General features: G+C 33.7%; 1 protein-coding gene across 4 annotated transcripts in view; it reads left to right on the forward strand.

Moving 5' to 3' along the window:
* LOC143374564 (uncharacterized) overlaps positions 1-25,017 on the forward strand; it is a 96,901-nt gene that overhangs the window by 65,432 nt on the left and 6,452 nt on the right. The window contains exons 2-4 of one of the 4 annotated variants that reach the window (XM_076822801.1): positions 2,491-2,598; positions 3,933-4,079; positions 16,119-16,315. In XM_076822801.1, the coding sequence (XP_076678916.1) occupies positions 2,550-2,598; positions 3,933-4,079; positions 16,119-16,315 (393 nt within the window). In that variant the 5' untranslated portion in view covers positions 2,491-2,549. The remainder of the gene's footprint in view (positions 1-2,490; positions 2,599-3,932; positions 4,080-16,118; positions 16,316-25,017) is intronic. The other 3 variants (XM_076822802.1, XM_076822803.1, XM_076822805.1) reach the window with 3 other exon arrangements.

Raw genomic sequence — 25,017 nt, forward strand, 5'->3', positions numbered from 1 at the left:
ATTTTTGTTCGCCTTCATAAATAAAAAGTGTTCTAGAAGCAATTAAACTTTCAAAATTTGAGGGAAAAAAGTTTATTTAATTTTTCGAACTTTTTTCGAAAACCGTTTGTCGCACGAGAAAAAGTAATAGAGCATAAAACATGCTCCTTGTCCGGATCTACAACTTTTGTTTGACATACTTTTTTATTTAATCAATACCTTGGAGGATACTATATAAAATCGACGTCGCGAGCTGTTAAATAATGATTTAAATGTTTAAGGGTCCAGGGGCACCCTTTCCCGTTATCGGATCGAGCTCAAACTTTACACGAATCTTTGTTTAATTATTTGGAACTATTCTGGAGGGTGCCCCGAAGAAAATTCAAAAGTCGAAGATAAAAGCCACCCTAATTTATACCCCCTCCAAAGAATTCAGTAACAGAAAAGCATGTTACACTTGATCTGTTTTATTTTCAAAATAAAATTTTTAAGCGAATTATTCTCGAAACTGTATTGCCACACTTTGTAAGCCCCGTGACTGGCAGCACTGGGGCTTCGCCACGAAAAGAAATCCCGACGTGCAAGAAGACGTTCCTGTTCCGGGGGTGAATAAAAGGGGTTGCTAGGAGAATAGGGGAAGCTGACGACGTCTTGATGTAATTATCTTCACTTCATCCTCCTTCCGCACAAATTTTCCGCTCTTTATCCACTGTCTACCGAGCTTTTAGCGGCAAGCGGCTCGCCATCCTGGAAATACGAGACTTTGGGACTCGCTGGAGGTTTTCTTTCTCACGGTTAAGTGGGCTGTTTCAACCCTCATCGAAGCAAAGCAATCGCAATCTTTTTAACGGCACTAAAGATTTACAATGTCAGGGTCCGTCGTCTTTAACCAACCGGTAGAGATTGTTTATCCGCAACTGCCAGAAGTTGCTTCTAAAAATTAGTTACGAAGGTGAACCAAGTTTATTTAATTCTCATTTTCGAAATGGAAAGGAAGGGCTTTTACTGGCAAGTTGTGCAACCGGATGTACAGTGACTAGAAAAAGAAATCATTTGTAGTTTTTATTCTATCAAATTTGAGATTTTTAAGGAATCTATTTTCAAGTTCCAAAAATTGTTAGAATTAAAAAATATTTGTTTGCAAGAAATTTGTAGTATTTTGATGCCCTTTCGGCAGGAGCATGTAATAACTTCGTTATAACTATTGCAAACATAAGTGTCGCATAGTTTTAATCGTTATGAATACAATAAAAAAGAAATGATAATCACTGATTTAATAATAATAATAAAATTGATAAATTTGTTGGTATACGAGGATGTCTTTGGGTTCGCTGAAATAATTAAATTAATTTTTGAAATTTTAACTTAATATTTATATTAATAATTATTTGTGTGTTACTTATTTTAAAAAGAAGGTATATATGGAATATCAGTCATGGGTGAAATCGAGCTTCCACCAAACGTGACTGCATTTTTCCAGCACACGACAATACCAGTTCTTTGTCATCCTTATTTTAGGTCGCGCTAAAACCAGAGCGTTGAGTTTCAGTCGTCATATTTCCTACAATATTTTTCCCCGTCGCGCGTAAAATGGAACCATCTATAAAGCAGTTCTTCGATTAAACACATTACAATTATATTTTGACCAGTAATATTTTTTCTTATTTTTATCTTCGACGAAACTGTGAATTCCTTAATTATTCATTTTTATTTGTAGTTATTACAAACATTCATTGGATTCTTTTACTTTACAAACACTTACTAAATACGTTTGTTTCGTTCTCTGTGTATATGTTTAATTTCTTCTTTATTTAAATTAATTTCAGTATAGACAAGTAAAGTCGTAGCGTACGAAATGTAAAAATGTGGTGCAACTTTCTTTTTATACGAGCCTCTGATTTCGGGACAATGGAGCTGGAAAATTCGTCTAGTACTCACATGGTTAACTAAAAATTGGAATACAGCGCTAAATGTGATACAACTGAAGATAAAATAAATCCTTTTGCAAAAGTAAATCGAAATTGCAAGGTAACGTTTTCCCGCCCGATTTTTGTTCTTCCAGAAATTGATATTGGAAATCCTTGTGTCTTACAGACTTAACAACAAATCGGTTGCATTTTGAAAAATAATTTTCTCTAAAATGAAGCCTTGTTTGATAAAAAGTTATTCTACATTTTCGAATTATTTTTCACCGAGGACCAATTGCACAGTTTTACTTAATAAATTCGTTTGATTCTTTTATTTTGGATGAATGGATAAAATTATTAACATGAAAGTTATATTTTAAAAATATGAGTGGATACCAATTTGCTTTTCGCATCACCTCAAATCATCGAGATAATTATACTTCTGTCGCCAATGATTTTTCAGGCACAAAAAAGTTTCTGCAAATATATCCAACTTAACCGAATTATATAATAAAAAGGAATTTGATTTACGTCATACTTTCCTTGGCAGGGAACGTATGGAAATGTGCTCTTTTTAAAAGAAATTTCACCTTTGTGCTTTCAGAAGATCGTGAGAGTTTTTCCTCGTCAGTGTGGAGGGAAGAAATCGATCCAGGAGAGATCATGATCCAATATCACCAAATAATCATCAGGACGTCAATGATAGCAGTAGGTACACTAATAGCCTAATATATAAAAAAAAATACAACCACAGCCAGTCAGAAAATTGTTCGTATACCTACCCTATTTTGAAATATAAAAAAAAATAATTCCTGTAATTCTGACGAGTGTATTCTAATGAGGATGAATAGTTTCATAGGGTGAACCAGTTCCAAGACCGTACAATATTTTCACGAGGAAAAAAGAACATTCTTCTTCTAAATTCTAAGTAATGGAAATCGTTAATATTACTCCCATATACATTTATATGATTTCACATGGAATCACATGTTTTTTATACATAAAACTGAAGTAATGTTCAATCACCAGATTATGTTATGTGTCAAGCTTTCTTCATAACGATACCTGCTTGTTCTGAGAAAAACGTCGAAGACGTTGCAAATCTGGGCATTTATTACAAAAATCAATTAATTCAGCATTAAAATACATATATATTGTAGACTACTATTTTTTTTTTAAATCTCGAGTACATACCATGTAAAAAAAGAGGTTTGAATCTGAATTAAAAATGACTTTATTTAGTTATTGAAAATATACAAAGTACAGTAACAAATGTAGAAAGTATTCCAGTAGTTCCTACATAAAAAAAATAATATCTGTTACTCCTTAGCTGATTTCTGATTTTCCTTTCTATTTCCATTTTATTAATCATTCGCTTCTACATAAATTCGGAAATGGTTGACTGGCACTTCATGTTTCGTAAATCAAATGACAATGTTGGAAGAGCGACTGGCTTGTATTAAAGAGAGCTATAAACTAAGGTCTTGTAACTCGATAATAAATGATTCTTAAGTCCATGTTTGTTAAGCCCTATGCACTTAATTTGATAAATAAATACTGCACATCTACGAAGTTTGGCCTAAACATTTAATACAGTGTTTCACCTAAAATATGTCTGCTATATTTAAAATTTCATAAAATTCATTGCTACAAAAGTTGCATAATTTTATGGGGGTCGGAATATAATAATAATAATTTTATTCTTTTGGGAGGTGTAAACGAAATACGATGGTCAACTTTGTTTTTTTTTTAATGGAATGCTATATTTCATTTGTCGATACCAGATTGCTATTTTTAAAAAAAAAATCAACGACCTGTAACAAATAGTTTTCCAGAGTCAGTAAAGGTCCTTGAAAAAACTTTTTAAAATATCGAAGTTGCATCTCATTAACCCCTCCCAACAGAATAAAACTACTGTTGCTACACACCAACTATGCAAATTATTGTAGGAAACATTTCTATAAAATTTTAAATATAGGAGAAATATTTCCCTGGCACCCTGAATTGAATCTATACTGTTATCCAGCTAAGTTATTCCATTCACAGTGGCATATCATATCAACGTCGTTTGCTTAGGGCACGTGACAAAAATTGAACTGGAGCTGAAGGAAGCTCCAGACGATGCTATCCTTGTCGGTTCGATGCCATCGGACTTGGACATGACCGCCGAAATCAATTCCACCTATCCACATGGTGAGCTGAAAACTTCACATAACCCACGAGACTGTGATCCTTATTGTTTCGTACCTGAAAGTGGAGTTCGGGCTATTTGAATAATTGAAGACTCTGCCGCAAGAAGAAGGCAGCTCCATAATTTACTGAAATTGAGTTACACGTAGCATTGAAGGTAAAATAATTCTGAATAGATTGGGTGCAAGGAAGAGGCAGAACCGATAATCCAGTCCCCAGTTATAATGATGCTAGTACTTGCACCCTATCTGGATTTAGTCACAGAAGGGAAAGTTCACCCTGCCAGAGAGAAAATATATTTTGCTTAATAATAGTGTTAAATGCTGCGTTAATATGTAGATTTCAAGTGGGTAAAATACTTTGAATATATGTCTATAAAAATATTTTGTTAATATTGTTTTTCTTAGTTCTCTACAAGTTAATACAGTTGGAGCTGTCCCCTTCTCGCTGCAAGGTCTTCAATTCAATATTCGAATACTTTCTAAGCACTTAAATATTACGACTACTCCATGAATATTGCAACACACCTAACCCTCGATTTACACGATTTCGTTTTCACAGGGCACAGTGTTCGATCTAATTAATAACTTCTCTCTGCAGTAAAATTTTTCAAAATAAATTTCATATTTGTTTATAAAAGGATTTTTTTATACATTTTTGATGTTAAAAGTTTTTTAATTTTTTTTTTAAATGCATGTAGGGTAAGTGCGGGTAATAAGGCCCAGTAGGTAATATTGCTTCTATTACATACGAAATGTCATTCGAAGATGTTTCCGCGTCGTTGATATATAATTTCCCGGTTATAAATTCAACAACTGCTCCCCCCTCAACTTTCATTGCACGAATTATAACAATTACGTCGTTTTTCTGATTTATGTTGGGAGTCCTCATCATCCAATTATTGTACAACTACAAGTATGTATAAGTACATATGTTGGTAACGTATTCGCAGAAAATTGATGATTTTGTAAAGTACACGTTTAACATATAACCTCGAGAATGAGGAAGTCAAAAAAGAGATAGGGAAGAGCTTCAAAGCACGTGTCTAAGTACCTGCTCAACACGAAACAGGGCCCATTTACAAGGTTTTTAAAAACCTAAAAATTATCCTGTTTGTATAATCCTACGCTATGCGGCAGGCGCAGCACGGGCCTGAGCGGCGAACGTTTTAATAATGATTTTTCCATTTTTTTGTTTCGGGCAAATTCGGGCAGCTGAAATTGACGTTAATATAAAGTTTAATGTTCCCTAAATTAATATACAAAAAATCACGGAGGTGCTTTTCGGTACTTTTTTTAAAAGTCTCCTTGAAGTTGTTAAACATTTAACATAAAGAATTCGTACAAATTGTTGGTATTGAAAAAAACTGAGTTGGCAGTTTTGAAGGCATGGCAGTATTAAACGCAACTTATAAAAATCCAATGAAAAGCATAAACATTACGCCAGTGGCACGTGTTTGAAAAAATGCACCAAGATTTGGAATAAATTTCTAGTGTCATTTTTGACAACAAATTGTTAAATACAGCAGAAGTTATGGGTAGAGTTAAAACCTACGTTCCTTTATTAACATTTCAAGATAACAGAATTTGTGGATCGAACACTTCAGATTCTTGACTTTTGTACATTATATCGAACACTGTCGGTCGTAGAGGATGCTTAGAGCATATACTACTGCAGGTCTCATTGCCTCATGCCTCCTGTCCTCGAAACTGTCGCCAACATCGCGCGAGAGAGGAAGACATGTGCGAGCTGGTGCGAGTGAGAGGTGCACACCGGCGCATGCGCATTGCGAGCGATTGGGAGTCCCGCGTTCTACCTTATAATTAAAGTGTCTCTTTCTCTCTCGCACGATGTTGGCGACAGTTTCGGGCTCTCAATGAGACCTCCATGTCTATATGCTCTAAGAGAGGATGCTACAAATTGTCATTTTACACGTTACGATTTTGGTTTAACAATGTTTAAAAATAACAGAGTCGTCAAGTGTTTGCTATGTATCTACATAAAAATAAGTTGTAGAATTTATTCTAAAAAATACATCGATTATTTAATTAAATGATAGGAAACCTGTCCTCTCATTTTCTGTATAAATGTTAACCTGGATTTCACACGATTTTCATTCACCACAGTACTTTCCTGGAATCCATGTATTTACCGGGTAATTCGAGAATTAGGTGTATTCGAATAGGACATTCGACTGTTGTGGTATTCGAATTCTCGAATATTAAAATCTTTCTTTTCTCACGCACTACATTTTAAACAGAAGTAATTTCTGCCTAAACATTTCTCGATTTGACAAATAATTAATCTGGGATTGGCTGTTAGGGAAAGGCTATTTTGATCAGCGTAATTTGAAGGGGGTGTCCCACCCCTAAAGCATTTATTAGCAGGAACACAAAAAATACATTTCTAATACTTTTTAATAGTTTAGAAATCCTGCGTTTTTTCTCTTCTTTTTTTGTTACTATTTTTGATATATTATAATTAGTAGTATTAATATTATATATGGCAGCTTGAATGAAAAAAATTCTACTGTCAAGATATTTCTTTGTAATTACTCAACTATTTAAATATGATATTAGCTTTTTTGAAGATTTGGATCACAGTCCAGTTCAAGTGTTGGTTGTTAAGTTAATTAGGTTGTTTGTGCAAGCATTTGTTAAGTTGTAATTCAAGTATTTGAATATTAAAATACCGCCCCTAATTTGAATGCAATATTCGAGTGCTCCAACATTTAAATTTTATTCGACGCACAGTGGAGTGCTCGAACTGTTCAGATATTTAATCAGAGAAAAATTCGACAAATGCTCGGAGCTCTAGCCGAAAGTTTCACGCTCTCTATGATTCCTACCTGCCTCGATATTTGAAGTTGTACAATACCGGAAAATCGAACAGACAAAGTTCCTTTAAAACCGTTCTACGGTTTCCCGTGATTTCTCTGCTTCACTGGGCTGCGTTTAATTAAGCAAACGTGTCTCGATTTGCATCTCTAGGTGCATTCCGCCAAAGTGTACAACGCGGAAAATTACATGGATAGGTTAATTAAAACTAACAATGAGGCACAATTTTAGCAATATGGTAAAGAATCCGTACAGGACACGTGTAATAATTTTACCTCCCTTGACCTTTAATCGAACATTTTATACAAATTCGTAGTTAATTAACTGCTTGCAGCGTTGCAAGAAATTAGTTTCTTAGTTCATTGGAATCTTTCGTAACAATGTGATACACATTTTATTGGAAAATTGTTTTTTTATTTTATGATTAAATTACAACGATTTATTATTAAATACTGGACTGAGGTTCGAATAGTGATAAGAATTTTTCTTAAAAGCAGAGTTCTAATTAATCAAAAGTGGACGACAAATTTTGGGGGAGAATATTTAATTATATTATAAATGTGTTTTCCAGGAACTAATTGATTCTTAATCACCATTAATGAATCGAAATTGATGCTCATATTTAATGTACTTCACTCTTTTTACGGAACCCATACATTCTTCTTACTGAATGCTCGTATAAGAGAAGCTGTTAATTAAGGGTGGCGATTATGTCTGTTTTTATGTGCTATTTGAGGTATTTTAAACACATGAATTCTTAAGTTTTTAATCGAGTAGCATTTTTACTTATAACATCACCTAGTTCATTGATTTAACATCTTTCTAAGTTATTTTGAAAATGAAAGAAGAATTATACGAATCTATTAAAATCGTTTAATCTTATATTAGTTATTAAAAATCAAGATGCATTGTTTATTTAATCGTTAAAGTAATCGATACAAATTACTTTCCATAAAATGAATGATAATATGTAACCAAAGTATCACTTAATAATATTACAGTAATTTCTAATTAACTTCATCAACATTCAGTTTTCTCTTTTCATTTGCTTTGTCACGACTACCCAAGAAATGGCATTTAATATTCGCGATCGAATAGAAAAGAACTCTTCTATATTTTGGTGGCTTGTCACATGGTATGCCAACTAATTCCCAACTGATAACACGCCCCAAGAGAAAGAACAACTATTTTGGTTCCTTCAATTTACTCGAATTGAATCTTTAAACTAAACTATGCAAAATATGCTAATAGAGCCCTTCTTATTCTGCACGACTGCGTTACAAGATGCCCAGCGAAAAGTTACAACCGGGAAGCGACCTAGAGTGCTCAACGAAAATCTCCAAATTAACGAACGCAGAGACTTTCTTTTTAAATAAACAGATTTACACAACTTCTGCACGTGATGAGGTATTACATTAAAATTTACTAAAATACAGAACCTTGTAATTGCGTTGAAAATATTAATTTCGAGTCAGGCGAATGTTGCGGTACGATATAACATTAATACACATCGGCAAGTGATTACAAACTTTTGCTAGCAGTAATTTATGGAACAAGAATTTAATTATAAATTTCATATTGTAAAACTGACTTTTCAGTGTAAAAAGTTTATTCAGGGTGTCCAATTTGGCTCGACTAACCCAACTAAGTTTTCGCCGAAGTAGGGAGAAAGTATAAACTTTGATTTCTTGCATTTTGTAAACAAATTTAGAGCCAACAAATTGAGGAAATTTTATATTTTTATTTCATAACAATCCTCGACATCAAAAGCAAAAATGGATAGATTTGGAGTGAAGTGACTACACATTATGTGCATTAGACATTTTTTCCTACAAAAATCACGCGAGAAAATCAGGATTTCAAATTTAAATAGCCGCATTTTGTTTTAACTTAATATTTCGGAAAATTCTCTCCGTCAACTCGAGGATACATTAATATACTAACGAAATATTTTTTGTTTTTTGATTTTAGATAATCTGGTTCCGAATGGTAATGCTCACCGCACAACCAAATTTTTAAAAATGCTTCTTGGATGTCGCTTGTTATTTTATTATAAACGTAAATATTTTTCAACGAAAAAATTACCAAATATTCTTTAAATGTTGCTCTTTTATGCGCAAAAAGTTCTGTAAAAATATACGCTTCCGCTTCTTCAAAAAAAATTCACAAATATTCGCCTCTTTTCGACCGCCTGACTAGGCATAACCCCTTAATGGACAAAATAACGTGTGCAGGGGTCTATGGTCTATCACAAAATGCTATGAGGACCCTTTGGTTCCATGTCACGCGATACCAACTCATTCGCAGCTCTAACAGAAACATTGGTGTTCCGTTTTACCCCACTTTCCCCTAGTTGTTACTCCGAAAGCAAGCTTCGTCCATCCGTATCACAAATCGAACCTACGCGCCTTTTCTTTTTGCTCCTGTACTCACTTTCTTACTCGCTGCCTGCGGATGTTTGTCCCGTTGGTCTGATATCTCTGTCTGTTTCGCACTGTTTGCGCTTTGTATCTTTAAAACAAACAGTCGGTTAGAGCAAACGCGCGTAAACCGCGAAGCACAAGGAATCCCCTCAATGGCCCTCAGGGGCCAATTAATTTTGTGCCGTGTATAGCTACTGAATCGTCCGTACGGTTTACACATGCGTGCTCACGGATGCCTCTCTCACCGTGACGCCACTGTGTCGCGTGTATTTAAACAATTATTACTTTATTTCGAATGTATTTAACGACTGCGCTCGTTACTGGGATTTTATGTTCGAATATTATTGTTCCCACATTTGTTAATTTAATACTATTAGAAACAAGGGGCAAAAGAAAAATACTTATTTTGGATCGTTAGACTACCTATCAAGAAATCGTGGATGCACTTTTTTTTACAATCTTTCTTAATTTCAAACATTTTCTTTGGGTGTTTCTCGCGTCTGTGTTGATTTAAATCTATTATTTTTCTCTTAATAAATTTTCAAGTACGAAGCTGGCAAGGGACATCACAGAACTGTTATAGTTGTCGAATAAATATTTTACGTGTATTTCTTTTTATCGGCGAACGTTCATAAATATTAGGGGTGAAATCAGCCCCAGTTGGGGGGTGAAAAACAAGTTTACCCCGATATCTGAGGAACTATGCACTGCAGGGAAAAATCTCCTGGACGAAAGTGATGCACTTTCTTATAAGAAATGCAGACCTATGCTTTCAAGATTTGCTTTATTTTCTATTGAGTTTTATTGCTCACAAGGTTCAAGTAAGCTTACATCTATAATTCTAAACTCCTGAATTCTGCAGAGTTGAGCCACGTGGAATAAGACCTATCCTCTGTATTCGAGAGGTAGAGGACGTGTTCCGGCATTTTTATGCCTTCCATTTATTAAACATAATACATGCAGTGAACGTGAAGGGAAAACGTGAAAAGTGGAGCAGTAGAGTAGCTAAATTAATGGCGGATATAGACGTCTAACAAGGGAAGATCCCGAACCCGAGAATTAAAAAAATTCCGAAACTTTGTGAACGTGTAGGGGATTTCCTCCTGGTTAGAACGCAATTTTTGTTCGCTGCCCAAATTCACTCGAAGGGGGTGAAATTAGCCCCTGGAAATTCGGCTGTTTTCCGATTTTGTGTTATAACTCGCGAATTGTAAGAGATAGAAAAAAAGTTTCAAGACAAAAGTTACTGCTTTTAATTAAATCTGTCATTTGGTAAAAAAAATATTTTACAGTTCACGAATTATAACAGAAAATCGGAAAATAACCGGATTTTCAGTGGTTAATTACACCCCCTTAGAGCGAATTTGGGCAGCAAACAAAAATTTCGTTGTAATCAGGAGAAAATTCCCTACATATTCACAAAGTTTCAGAATTTTTTTAATTTCCGGATTCGGGATATTTCCCTGTAAATCGGTCTTCAAATAATAATCGAGACAAAAGAAATAAAAATATGCCTTCTATCCCACCAGATTCTATGTTTAAAGCAATAAAAATGTTTCTTATGTTATTTTTATATAATGTCAATAGTTTAGGAACTATTTTAATCTATCTTGAGACACTGTGTGTCTTTAATAGATTTCTATTTATAAGGGTATTTATAGTCTATTGTGTACCATTGACGCATATAGAATGTCGAAGATTTTAAAGAAAAATTAATTACAGTTTGTAGAACAATGAATGCAATCAGTGCGATGGTAGCTGCTTATAATAATTCAGTATAAACAGCAGATTTTATTGTTGCTCAAAAAGGTATGCGGTTCGAACATTTTCTTGCATAAACTATGTAAATAATTACATAGTATAAACTCGGCAATAATACGGGATGTTCCCTTGTAAGTAGTGACTTTCAGCAATAACTATTGTTTACCTTCGGTGCAGTCGATACACGATAATATTTTACTAACTGTAAGCTACATTTGCAGCTAAATAGTTTCAGAATTCAAATCAGAAAAACAGTGCTGGAGAGAATGAAATGTACTTTTGGCAGGTCTGAATTAAGTTAGCAGTTCCAAAACGAAACAGAGGGTGCTACAGTTCACTTGAAAATGACTGGGGGTTCCACTGGAAGCACAGTGCTTTCAATATCATGAAAGTAATTGATATTTATTAAGTTCTTCTATATAACACTACTTAGGGTGGCCTTTCTTTATATGTTTCGAATATTTCTTTCCTATTTCTTTGCTCTCACCCTTTAGCATGGTTCCATTTCGTAAGAAAATAATCCCCGAAAAGTTTTTTGCAGTGGGACAACAGGTAAGGGTGCCGAGCAGGCCTTAAGGGCCTGCCTACATTGATATTTGCGATTTTTTTTTAAGAGAAACCCCCAAATTATATTAATTGAAAACTTTGTGACTATATTTGTGCATATTTAAGCAACGTTCTAAAAAAAATATCTCAAAAACCAATCACCCGATTTACTTCAAACTTGGCATACATCTTCAGTAGATGTCCCATTCCCGCCTGTACTAAAACTAAGTCGGTTTTTACAAAAAAAATTGCAGAAATCGATGTCTGTTTTAGACGCTGACATTTTTTTTTAATTTCTAGTATTTCTCGTTTAATTTAGTTCGGGCGATAGCTACACTCATACAGATTACACAATTTTTTAAATTTTCTATTTCAGACGACTACAGCGGCTGATTTTATGCTAACAATACGCATGTGATATTTGTAAGGCGCTCTATTTGGAGCACTATAACTCCGAATATAATCACTATTTTTGCATACATTTTTTTCTTCATATTCTCCAATGATTGACAAATGAAGCCACAAAGCTGGAAGTAAATATATTTAATGGTTTTGTTTTAAAAAATTCCCAAAGTTCGTATTATTTTTCGTCCGTCAATGTAGGGAGACCCCTTAAAGTTTATAAATCATCAATGGTTTGGATTTAAAGAATTTCTGAAAAATGGTAAGCCCTATTAAAATTTGGTTCGAATAATATGGAAAGAGCGTTCACTTTTCGACAAGTACTGTATTTATAATTTATTCGTGCTACCAACCATTTTTTAGATAATAGCGTTTGAATATACATAGAGAGGTCCGCAATACGCCACGCCGTGCCGCAGAGTGGTACGGGCGTAGTGCGGAAAAAAATGATATATATAGTAATTGTAGAAAATTGAATGCTCCTTTAATAGTATTTGAGCAAAATTTCGATAGGGTTTACCATTTTTGAGGAATTGTATAAATACAAACCACTGATGAATTCTAAACTTTTTTTAGGTATTATTCTCTTATGAACCATTCTAGGGGGTGAGAGAACAGAAATACGAAAAAAATCGAGACGCGTAAAAAAGGGCCACCCTAATGTAATACATACCTATAATAAATTTATTATGTAATCATTAGTTATCCAAATACACGTTTGGGTACATGCCATCGCCCTTATTTTCAACATGCGATTTCTTTTGCTCTCACCCCCTAATATGGTTCCATTTCATAAAAATATAGTCCCAGAAAAAAATTATTGCAACCGGACAACTGGAAAGGCCTTAAAGTTTAGAATTCATTAATGGTTTGAATGTAAAGAATTCCTCAAAAATGGTAAGCCGTATCAAAATTTTGTTCAAATAATACTAAAAGAGCATTAAATTTCCTACAATTATTGTATATACAATTTTTTCGTACTTCCAACCAGTTTTTAGATAATAGCGTTTGAATATACAAAGGTCAGCACCACGCGCGTATAGACAATACGTCACGCTGCACAGCTGGTACGCGCAAGGCGCGCACCTCTCTATATTCAAACGCTATTATCTAAAAAATGGTAGGAGGCACGAAAAAATTATATATAGAATATCTGTAGAAAATTCAATGCTCTTTCAGTATTATTTGAACAAAATTTCGATACAGCTTGCCATTTCTTAAGAATTCTTTAAGTCCAAACGAGCGATTGGTTATTGATGAACTATTTCCTGTTGTCCGATTGCAATAATCTTTTTCAGGGAGTATTTTTTTATGAAATGAGAACAAAGAAATACGAAACAAAAATTCCGGCGCGTATAAATAAGGACCACCCTAGTATATACATACCGTACTAAGGGCCAAGTGTTTAAACACGCGAAATATACAACTCGATTTGTCGCGTGTGGCATTTAGCATGGTGGCTATACGAATATTATGTTCCAGAGTTTCGACAAACGCTTAGAATTCAGGAGTTGCCTGGGTACATGGAAAAGTTTTAATGGTATTCATACTCAATTCAGTCCGCGCGCTATGCTGAAATTAGAGTACGAAACGTTTCGAAAAGAACATAATGTTAGAATGCAAAAGGTAATTGTAAGCGTGAGATTTGCAGCGTCCATATGTAGTACTTACGCGATAACGATCTTAACGAGATTCTATTGGAAATTGGATATTAAATAAATCAGCCTTCTAGATTTATATTTTAATTTTATTTTTAGCAGCTAGGAAAGAATGTCTTTCAAAGACAGTATACCGAACAGAAGCGAGCTCTTCTCTAACAACGGTCTGTTTTATCACCGTTGCCAGATATTGAAATAAAAAGACGCTCTACACACGTATCATTATCTTTTACTATATTCAGGTTTCCCTGAATATTCAGTCATTTTTGACTTTTAATAATTATAGTAATCCAACAGATTCTTCAAGGTATAATGTTTTGTTCTGTTGCTACACACAATTCTGTGCTTCTGCTCCTGGAACCGAAACAGTATATTACCTACACTATAAAAATGATAAAAGTGCCAAACAGATTGAACTGATTCTCTTGCAAAAATCCATAGAAATAAATATTTTTATAATAATAAACAAAAGTGATAGAGAAAGATACAGGTACTGATATTCATTTTTGGCAGAAAAATGAAAATATGATTTAGGTACCTACTATATTTTCGTTCCATCAATAAAATAAGACATTACTCTTACTTTTGGGGAAGCTTAAAATATAAAACAAATATTGTGATTAATATACATATATTCCTAAGCAAATCTAAAAATACGGTTAATATACTTACATAAATAGTTAAGTGTATAAATAAATAAAAATATAGTGTCATAAAACTTAACAGTCGATGGGCTTTAAAGTCTACTGAAAGTGTTTCGAAGATTCTCATTTTATTTAAAAGATTTGACTCAAAGACTTAGTCTTAGCCTGTTAGTCTTAAGAACAGTGTTACTTAGCTGTAATTACTTAGTGCGCGCGCGCGCGTTGCTTGCGGCAGTGTCCATGAAAACGAGGCTCTAAATTTTAAAGGAATTAAGATAGAAACTTTCACAGTCTGGATTCTTACAGTTGATACGCTTCGAAGCTTTCTAGTGTGAGCTATACTTTTCTGGAATTGGGTTCTGTATCTCATTAGCACTGCAGTTACCTTCATCGGCAGCCTCATGGCGCTGCGACACGCGTGGCATTATTAGTATCAATTACAGAAGAAAATTAATCTGTTAAAAACAGATATTATGTTATTTGCTTATTTTTTATAGCTGTATTTCTTCTTTTTATTTTTATTATACTTCTACCTTGTACATTTTTATAAGTACCTACTATATTTAAGCGGTTATCGTGAGCTTTGTTCTCTGGACAAGAATTTCGACAATCAGTTTGATTAGCTGAAAGCGATTCATTATATTGATCAATAATTTATATCTATTTATTTTATAAATATGTTTTGAACAGAAGTATTTACTGTGTAATTGAAAGGATACCACAGTTGTTATTTGTTCACTATTATATTATCGAATCATTATTTATTAACTATTATATCGCCACATCGTTTTTCATTTATAGCCTCAGATAATGAAATGTTTACTCATTAAGGGATTACATGCCCTTGACCGGTCGGAAAATAGGATCATATTTATGATTTCTTTTTCATATAAAAAAAACGTCATATTTCAAAATCAAGATATACACCTTGTTGTGTATAAATTGATCTGTATTTTCTTAAAAAAGAAATTAGATATCTTAAGAAATGGTGCCATAGCAGCCCCTTCTCCCAAGGCCTGCCTCTTCATAGTTACAGCACCGTGGTCCCGCAACCACAAATATCTCAGAGGCTACTGGACCGATTTGAATGAAATTTTGCACGAATATTCTTTAGACTATAATCTAGCTATAATTTTGAAAAAAATTGTATTTTGAACAGTAGCAGCTACTCAAAGTTAAACATGTGATTTTCGACCTAAGTTTTCATCTTCTATTGTTAATAAAAAAAGAAACAACGCACTAATCGAAAAATCCTCTCGACAAGTACTAGATTATAGTCTTAAGAATATTCGCGGAAAATTTTACTCAAATCGGTCCACTAATCTCTGAGATATTTTCGTAACATTGATTTTTGTAACCAAGCTATTTTATCCAAGAAAATTGACAACGTAAGGAATTTCGATCTTTAATTTCATTACTTGTCCTCCCCCAAATCATGTTTTCATGAAAGTACCCGTTTCAATGAATGTTGTAGTCTTCAACACTATATTATATTGGAGCATTTTAATATCTACTGTCATATCAGTTTAATTACAATATAACTAAAATATATACCCTTAAGTTAATATTTAGCATAAAAATATAATATGCAGGCATACATGGGGTGGCTCCATTGTTTTGGTAGTGGATAGACCTAACAGGGGCAGATTTTTAAACTACAATGGCGATATTTATTGATGTCATCAAATCAAATGTATTCCGCTTAAATTAGCGGTATTTAAAAAATGTATTCACTTGTATTTGCTTCTTTGTGTGATCAATTTTGTTACAGGTATCCCAGAGGCAGGTAAAGTTGTAGTCAGAGCAGAGGAAGCGCTGATTGTTATTTTGGTCCTGCTCCTTTGGGCAGCGGCAATTGCTTTGTTCTTCAATCGATGGGGGAAGATTAGAATGCTGGAGCCGTATCAGCCGAAATTTCAGCAGCAACACAGGCCAAGTTGCACCACGATCGAGACGAGTCAACTTCAGGTAGGTTGACAATTCCCTTTACTCTTTCACACATATTGTTAGTGACAATCAGGGTGGGCGGAGTAAAGTCTCAAATAACACAAATTTTTTACAATTTTTTTACTAACAGAAAGCTCAAATTAAACAGCATGAAAGACAGCAGAGTCAAACAAAAAATAAAAAATGGTAAAATGCCTTCCAAATTCCCGAATGTGGAATTCCACACACAGCAAAATCTCAAGTGCTCGCAGCACATTCCATGCAATTCACGCCGGCCCTGGGGACAATAATAAAAAAAAATACGAAAGCCATAAGATATTTTACACGTATTCAAAAATTTATCAGCTAAAGTTCAAAGTGCTTTAAACAATAATATTTATGAAACCTGTTTACAAGAAAACCAAATCCCCAAATAGAGAATACAATATCATAAAATGTATATACTAATGTTATAATAATATGTTCTCCAGTGACATCGATGATGGCTTGTACAATATAGAATTTAATTAACTTGGATGCGTGTATCCATTATGAATAACGAATTATATCACTTACCTATCTGAAACCTTAGCAACCAGAAGAATCTGATTATTCTTAGAAATAATAGTACCTGCTATGTAGCCCTTTGGAATTGTTGAGAGATTTAAAAACGTTTGAAGGTGATACGAGACGTAGAAAGAATAATCGCTCGAAAATACTCGCTTTAAAAAGCATATGCGACTGAGTAATTCTAAAGGATTGTGTAATCCAGACCTGTTCAACTGGTGCTCCCCATTCTCCATACCCATGAGCAAAGCCGCAGGCAAGTGACATTGCCAGGAATAAATCGGGGGTGGCATGCAGCTGCGGCAGTGGTGGTGCAACGTCGCACGCTTAAGGGAGTAGTCTCACGTCTAAGGTAGAAATATCGATTTTTTGCGTTCTCTTAAAGTTTACGATGTCAAAATTGCACTTTTAAAATATCACCTCAAAATTCCGAAAATCAGCGAAAATATTATTATAATAATTATTCTACCATCACTGTTTTATCAGAAGAAAATAATTATTTCGTATTAAGTTGCAAAACAGTTTTACGACTGAACCACGCTTTTTTTGTGTGATTGTTTTTCTTTCTCATTCTTTATTCCTCATTTTTTATCTTTGTGCAATAAAGTCGCTTGTAATAATAGTAGTAATAACTACGTCTTCTTTCATCCCTGAATTTTCATTTTTATTGTGGTTTACTAATTTATTAAATTTATGCGTAATTGAGAATACATGAAAATACGTATTATTTTCGGAGGATTTCCAAAGCCTGATTGATTAAGTCTCTGAAGGAAGGGGTAATATAAAAGAGGTATTTGAAACAGAGCGAAACGATCAATACAGAACGTTGCTGGAGACAACTGGGTATTTTAAACGAGGAATTACATTTGAAAAGGTTTCCACTAGGCAATATGAAACGCATGAGTTCTACCGGGATAACACGAGACCATTCATTACAGTCTGCACATTCCCTGGATCTGTTACCCGTTCACATTCCCTAGATCTGGTACCGCTGGCTGAATATCTTCTTCGTTTTCTACAAAATTTTTAAAATCACACAACATTAAAGTCGCGGAAGGGTTGAAAAAGTACATTGCAGTATTTTGTCAGTCGAAGCATTTGTCGTTTTATGACAGTGGTACTAATTTACTGATAGAATAATGGCAGTCGGTCATAAATAACAATGGGAATTCTATAATCGATTAAATATAGATTATATAAAAAAAGTTTAAAAATTCTACGCCTAAGAAAAGGACATTAGGTACTTTTGTCACCAACTCAAAATTTCTGTTAATCGGCCAGTAAAAAATGCAGCAATATTTTTTATTTAATATTATGTTGTGCCTACAAAATTTATGTTCTGCTATATTACGTTATATTATTTAAAAATTATAAGTGTCAGAGTCGATTATATGTATTGATTATGTTATATCCGTTTTTTTTTTTACTTTTTTCATGGTGGTTGGTGTGTTCGACACAGATGACTTTTGCGCTTGTACACATTTAACAAAAGTCTACTACCAGAGCTAACGAAGGGAGGACACCGTGTGGTAGACACCGAGTTTGATGAGCCTTGGCGCGATGGATGTATGTCGAAAATAAGTAAATAGGTGTCCGAGCGTTTCAGCCAATGGGTCTTAATAATAGAGATATTTACTTGGAAATTATTAAAAATTTCATAGTGGCCGTGGGGTTTTAGTGGGTAAAAATCCCACACTACCCTGGCGCCCCGGGGGATTCCTCTCTGAAGGAGTCGGGGTGCCTTTTGAAGATTTTCCCACGTTAAAAAAAAATTGTAAAAAAAATAATTTGTAAAAAAATAATTTGTAAAAAAATAATTTGTAAAAAAATAATTTGTAAAAAAAATTTATAAAGTTTTTTTTAACGTGGAGACATCTTCAAAAGGCACCCCGACTTCTTCAGAGGGGAATATCCCGCGGGCGCTAGGGTAGTGTGGGATTTTTACCCACTAAAACCCCACGGCCACTATGAAATTTGTAATAATTTCCATATAAATATCTCTATTATTAAGGCCGATTGGCTGAAACGCTCGGGCACCTATTTACTTATTTTTGACATAGATCCATGGTGCCACGAATCATCAAACTCAAGAAAACATTCCGTCAAAACCATATCTTTTATCAAATTCTTCTTGAATCATTTATTGCCGGAAATTTATAAAGTGCTAATTTACAATGAATGCTACTACTTTTATTGAATCCTTGCATTGAACACTATATGATCGGACACATTTACTCAATACACGCGGAAACTTGGTAAAAACCTCAGAGATTTTCGCCAAACGTATCGCAATTCACAAAAGGAAGGTGTAATTGTTTTAGTTATACATACATTCATTGCCTATCGTCAAATTTAACAATCTTCAAAAATCCTGTCATATATCACAAAAATCTTGCTTGAACTCCAAGCTTCTCCTCCGAAATCCTTTAAGGGAGGATTCTCGTCTAACGGCCCCAAAAGTAACTGCTTTTTAAGAATTTTTTTTAAAAAAATCTGTTGGATATATCGGATTAAACTCATTTGAGATATAAGGGTGCACCTTTAAACTTGCAGAAATTATTTTTTTATGTTGATCCTTCTTACTATTTATTAATAATTATTGTGGAATCTTGTTCACCTCTTCGACGATGTAACTCCTGTCAATTGGCGGGATTTGTAGCACCTATCACAGTCATCTTATCGAAAACAAATAGAAGTTTCTTAAAGTTAGATAATTTACGCTGGGATTGGTCCACTTTAAAGAAAAAAAAATGGAAAATTGATAGAGTTATAGCGTTTGAAAGAAAAAGTAAGTTTTTTCCATTCCCAAATTTTTCATATTATTCTTCATCGACGAAAAAATTATTATAAATAAAAACTAAAACTAAAATTTTAGGTCCAGTATCAGCGTAAATTAAATTATTTAACTTTAAGAAAATTGTCTTCTTTTTGCAATCAGGGGACTGCGACAAGTGCTACACCTGACGCCAACATCAAACACGATTCCACAATAATTAATAAATAATAAAAAGGATCTAATAATAAAAAGGATCGATATAAAAAAATTCTACAAGTTTAAAGATGCCTCCTGATATCCCAAAAGAGTTCAATGCAATATTAAAAATAATTAAAAAAAAAAAATTCATAAATTTCGGTGGCTGTTACACGAGAATCCCCCTTACGCAAGATTTGTTCGTGACGTATGACAAGTTTTGTGACATATGCGACTCAACTTTGTTCCTCCTGAACCGTTCAGTTATGGGATATCAGTGCCTTTACCCTTTCTCGTGCGCCACCTTCGATAGAGATCGACGAAAATAAAACAAAGTGAACTTGGAACGAATGGGCACGGGAAGTCGTGTCGTTCGATCGCGCGGTTCAGAAGGCAGGACTTACCAGTTCAATCGGCAACCGGTCGAGAAATTATATGGGGGGGTCACTTGCTCGGAACCTCTGCAATCTCCAATCAAGGGTCCGTGGCAGGTTGGAAGCCTTTTCCAATACGACCCTAGCCGGAATGGTAGCGGGTCGCTTCTGAAATTGGTGGCTCTAGGAATCCGGATACCTTGGCTATCCATCGATGACAGGCGTCGAAGCGACGGAAACGTACGATCCTGCAATAGGATTTCGCCTTTGTCGATACACGGTTAGATTTCAATGTATGCGCCTGCGACGGCTGTGTGCCGTGGGCATGGGATTCATTCTTTCAGGACGAGCTGACGTTGATGCAATTTCCAAGTGCTTTTTCGACATGAGCAATATCGTGATTCACTTGGAAAATGTTGTTTTCAGAAGCAAAGGGACGCAAGGTACGAAGAAATTCTATATTGTATTTTATAAAGTGCTCCAGTAGATCGGATTATTTCGAAGCGTCTTTTCAAGAACGGTGGGGAAATAATTTATTTGGCGAGTGGTGGAAGGACTTAAAAGGATTTTGAACGGAAGACTGGCAATAAGACAATTTTAAATATTTAATGTTAATATTTAATAATTATTAAAAGGGTTACTTTGCGATTTTGTGATATAAATTTTTCACTGCTTTATGTAACGTGTTGTTTATTTCATTTCGGTAGGAAATGAGGGGCGATGATTACAATTGAGTAGCTTTTAATTGATCCAGTTATGGTGTTTGACATTAATTATCATAATTCATGGATCTATTTTTTACTCATTTTTAATAGGTGAAATGATTGAAAATAGTTTAGTTGAATATCCCTTACTTTTATAAATGAACTGAATGGTTTTTCGGTATTGTGCAATTCTATCGCACGAAGACATGACGCTTCTGTGGAAATGGAAGAACGACATTAACATAATTTGGCGATAAAGAAACAAGAATATTGAATGGTGATGATGAATTAAAATCGAAAATAGGTTTTCTGATCTATAATCATGGTTAAAATAATTTTTACAGTTGAGACTTTTATTATGTGTGTGTAGAAGTAGCTTATCACGTTGATATTACTTGTCTACTATGGGGAATTATTTTACGCATGCTGTATAGAGCGAGAGATATGTATTTATAGTCTATTTTTTGTCAAATTATATTTTTGTAATCGTTCCCTTTGACCACCACTAAAAGAAACTTTCTTTTCACCATATGAAAGCTACTGTCAACATTAGGTTAACAGTACGAGATACAGTATATTCAAAATTATGCAACATAAAAAAATGTAACTTTTCATTTAAAAAATTAAAAGTAATCTTCGTGGTTCGAAACTTATTGGAAATTTGAGAAATCGATACAACCAATCGTGATATTATACTTATACAAATGTAGCGAAACATTTTTTTCTTATTCTCCCTGTCATTTAAGAAGGAACCCGTTTCGCGCATGTGGAATGAGCTCATTGGCTCCGAAAGAACGTTGGTGGGGGTACAGCCAATAGTGGCTTCTCCCGGCACCAATGAGCGTCAACCTGCGCAGAACCGGTTTTAAACTCGTCGGTCGGCAGGTTCCTTCTTAAATGACAGGGAGTATACGTACTGTTCATGTGAACCCCTTTGTTGGCAAGTCACTTGCCAACTTTCGTGTAATACTTTATAAAAAATTGAGAACAAAATGTGGCTTTATGGTGAGAAATTAAAGTGAAAGAATAGTGATAGTGATAAGATAACTTAACAGAAAAACTACATTTCTTTCAATAGTAAGCTCACGGTAAGGTAACGAATAATCAAGTGCCATTATTGCACTGAGTTGTGATATAATTTCCTTGTGAAAAAGTGACTTATGCTATATGGCAATTGATGTATTAATAATTATAACATATACGAATGTTATTTTCGAAGCACTGCAAGAAAAAAGTCAAGAGTTATGTACCTGTCATTCATGAAAAAAAACGTTGGATAGTAATAACGTGAACAACATGTATACATATTTTAAAAGCACAAAATACTACATTTTATAGGTTTGAAGCACCGAAACGTAATTATTTAGTTGTGATAGAATACGTCATACAATATATGTTTATAGCTCGACGATTGATTCGTGCAATTATAATTCTATGCTTTCCAAATCGCATCAATAACTGTCACCCTGAATGACTAATGCAGCTGCAAGATATCTCCCGATCATTCGATTATCTTGACACCATTGATTTGTGTGTCGGTTCGATTTATGACGGCACATTGCAATTTGGACCTGCGGGTTATTACAAAAAGAGAACGTTCTAGATCAGCTCTGTGATTACAAGCAAGTTTTAGAACACTGTACAATGTGATTCGTGAGAAATAGAACACTCGACCATTTTTGTTGGATTCGAAGGAATACGAGAATACATAAAACATAGCGTAAAAAGGATTTAAAGAAGAATCGTGATTGCGAATAATTTTGTTTTATTACAGTCATTTTTTTTAATGGCTGTCCAGCCATTAACTTTTTTTTAATAAAATCGTAGGAGGGGAAAACAAATTGATTTCTTATGCGAAAATAGGCAGAAATTTTACAGTAATTTTTTTTTTCGTCATAGCTGTTATTAGTTAGAAATTAGTGTAGGTTTTAATCTAAGGGAAGGGGACTAATCGAAGGGAAAACAAATTGATTTCTTATGCAAAAGTAGGCAGAAATTTTACAGTAATTTTTTTTTTCGTCATAGTTGTTATTAGTTAGAAATTAGTATAGGTTTTAATCTAAGGGAAGGGGACTAATCGAAGGGAAAACAAATTGATTTCTTATGCAAAAATAGGCAGAAATTTTACAGTAAATTTGTTTTCGTCATCGTTGATATTAGTTAGAAATTAGTATAGGTTTTAATCTAAGGGAAGGGGACTAATCGGATTGAAAACAAATTGATTTCTTATGCAAAAATAGGCAGAAATTTTACAGTAAATTTGTTTTCGTCATCGTTGATATTAGTTAGAAATTAGTATAGGTTTTAATCTAAGGGAAGGGGACTAATCGGATTGAAAACAAATTGATTTCTTATGCAAAAATAGGCAGAAATTTTACAGTAAATTTGTTTTCGTCATAGTTGATATTAGTTAGAAATTAGTATAGGTTTTAATCTAAGGGAAAACAAATTGATTTCTTATGCAAAAATAGGCAGAAATTTTACAGTAAATTTCTTTTCGTCATAGTTGATATTAGTTAGAAATTAGTATAGGTTTTAATCGAAGGGAAAACAAATTGATTTCTTATGCAAAAATAGGCAGAAATTTTACAGTAAATTAGTTTTCGTCATAGTTTTTATTAGTTAGAAATTAGTATAGGTTTTAATCTAAGGGAAAACAAATTAATTTCTTATGCAAAAATAAGCAGAAATTTTACAGTAAGTTTGTTTTCGTTATAGTTGTTATTAGTTAGAAATTAGTATACGTTTTAATCTAAGGGAAGGGGACTAATCGGATTGAAAACAAATTGATTTCTTATGCAAAAATAGGCAGAAATTTTACAGTAAATTTGTTTTCGTCATAATTTTTATTAGTTAGAAATTAGTATAGGTTTGAATCTAAGAAATCCATGGAAATATTGGAAGACATATTGAAAATTAAAGTTCAACAAAATCCAACTTTTACACATTCGAAAGTATCTCAAAAGTTCAATTCAAATTGTTTTACCATCCACCGAGACTTAAAGGGCCTCGACAAGGTGTGTAATTCGAAAGGATGGTTACCACTGAAATTGTTTAAAGAAAATCTCCAACGAAGATACGTGTAACGTGCACTTTTTCCTCACGACCTGTCTAAAACACGTCATCCTTATGCTAGATTGTGGTTGAGGACGAAAAGCGGATATTAAATTATAGCATTAACCGTAGAACCCGCCACATCACAAAGAAAGCCAAAGCAAGTTTGTACATAAAGATACTGCTGTGAAATATATATTATGAGATATAAAAGTAATATTGTATAAGGGTTTGTAAATATATTTATATATTATTAAGTCATCATTGACACTATATTATTTGAGCAGTAGATGAAATAGACTGTGAATGTAATAATTTATGAAAAGAGTGTATTCACAGTTTTTTCATTTTACTTGAAAGAAATAATAATTCATTTAATTTTTAATTTGATTGTTTTCTTACTCTGATACTTCATTGTTCTTTGTGTCTATCTCCTATTTCTCTTTTCACCGTTTTAACGAGTTAAGTTTTTACAATTTTTTTTCATTAGTTTGTGGAATAGAACATGCTTCAATTATTTCTATTCATTTATGAATGGTAATCTCTTTCAACACTGCCTTGTGTGAACAAAAATGAAATATTTAATCCTCGCCAATAAATGATTCGGAAATTACCATAGACAAAACCTGCAATGCCATTTGCATACAAACTGGAGCAGAATAGGGGAGTTTATGTAAAGGAACAACGTTTTACATGAAAAGTTCTATCTACGCGCATTCATAGACATTAAAGCAGCGAGTAATATGATAATTATTTCAAAGCAGGGTTAAATGGTGTTTTATGGGACAATAGTTTGTTACATTGCTCTACCCATATTTTCTTCTTTCATTCATATAATTCATATACATATGTATTGCTAATAATAATACTATTATTATAAGTAGTTCTACCCCAATAATTATATTTATTACGTATTTTACATCCTTGAAGGTATGTCACAGATATTGTTTAATAAAACAACTGCTTTATAATAATAATAAATATTCGCTTCATAATATAAAGCTTTCGTTCGATTATAATACGTAAATTTAAAATGAAAATTAAAACGTGCGGCCGATGTTTCACAGCTGAGAG

The sequence above is a fragment of the Andrena cerasifolii genome, chromosome 11, assembly GCF_050908995.1.
Source record: "Andrena cerasifolii isolate SP2316 chromosome 11, iyAndCera1_principal, whole genome shotgun sequence".
Taxonomy (NCBI): Eukaryota; Metazoa; Arthropoda; class Insecta; order Hymenoptera; family Andrenidae; genus Andrena; species Andrena cerasifolii.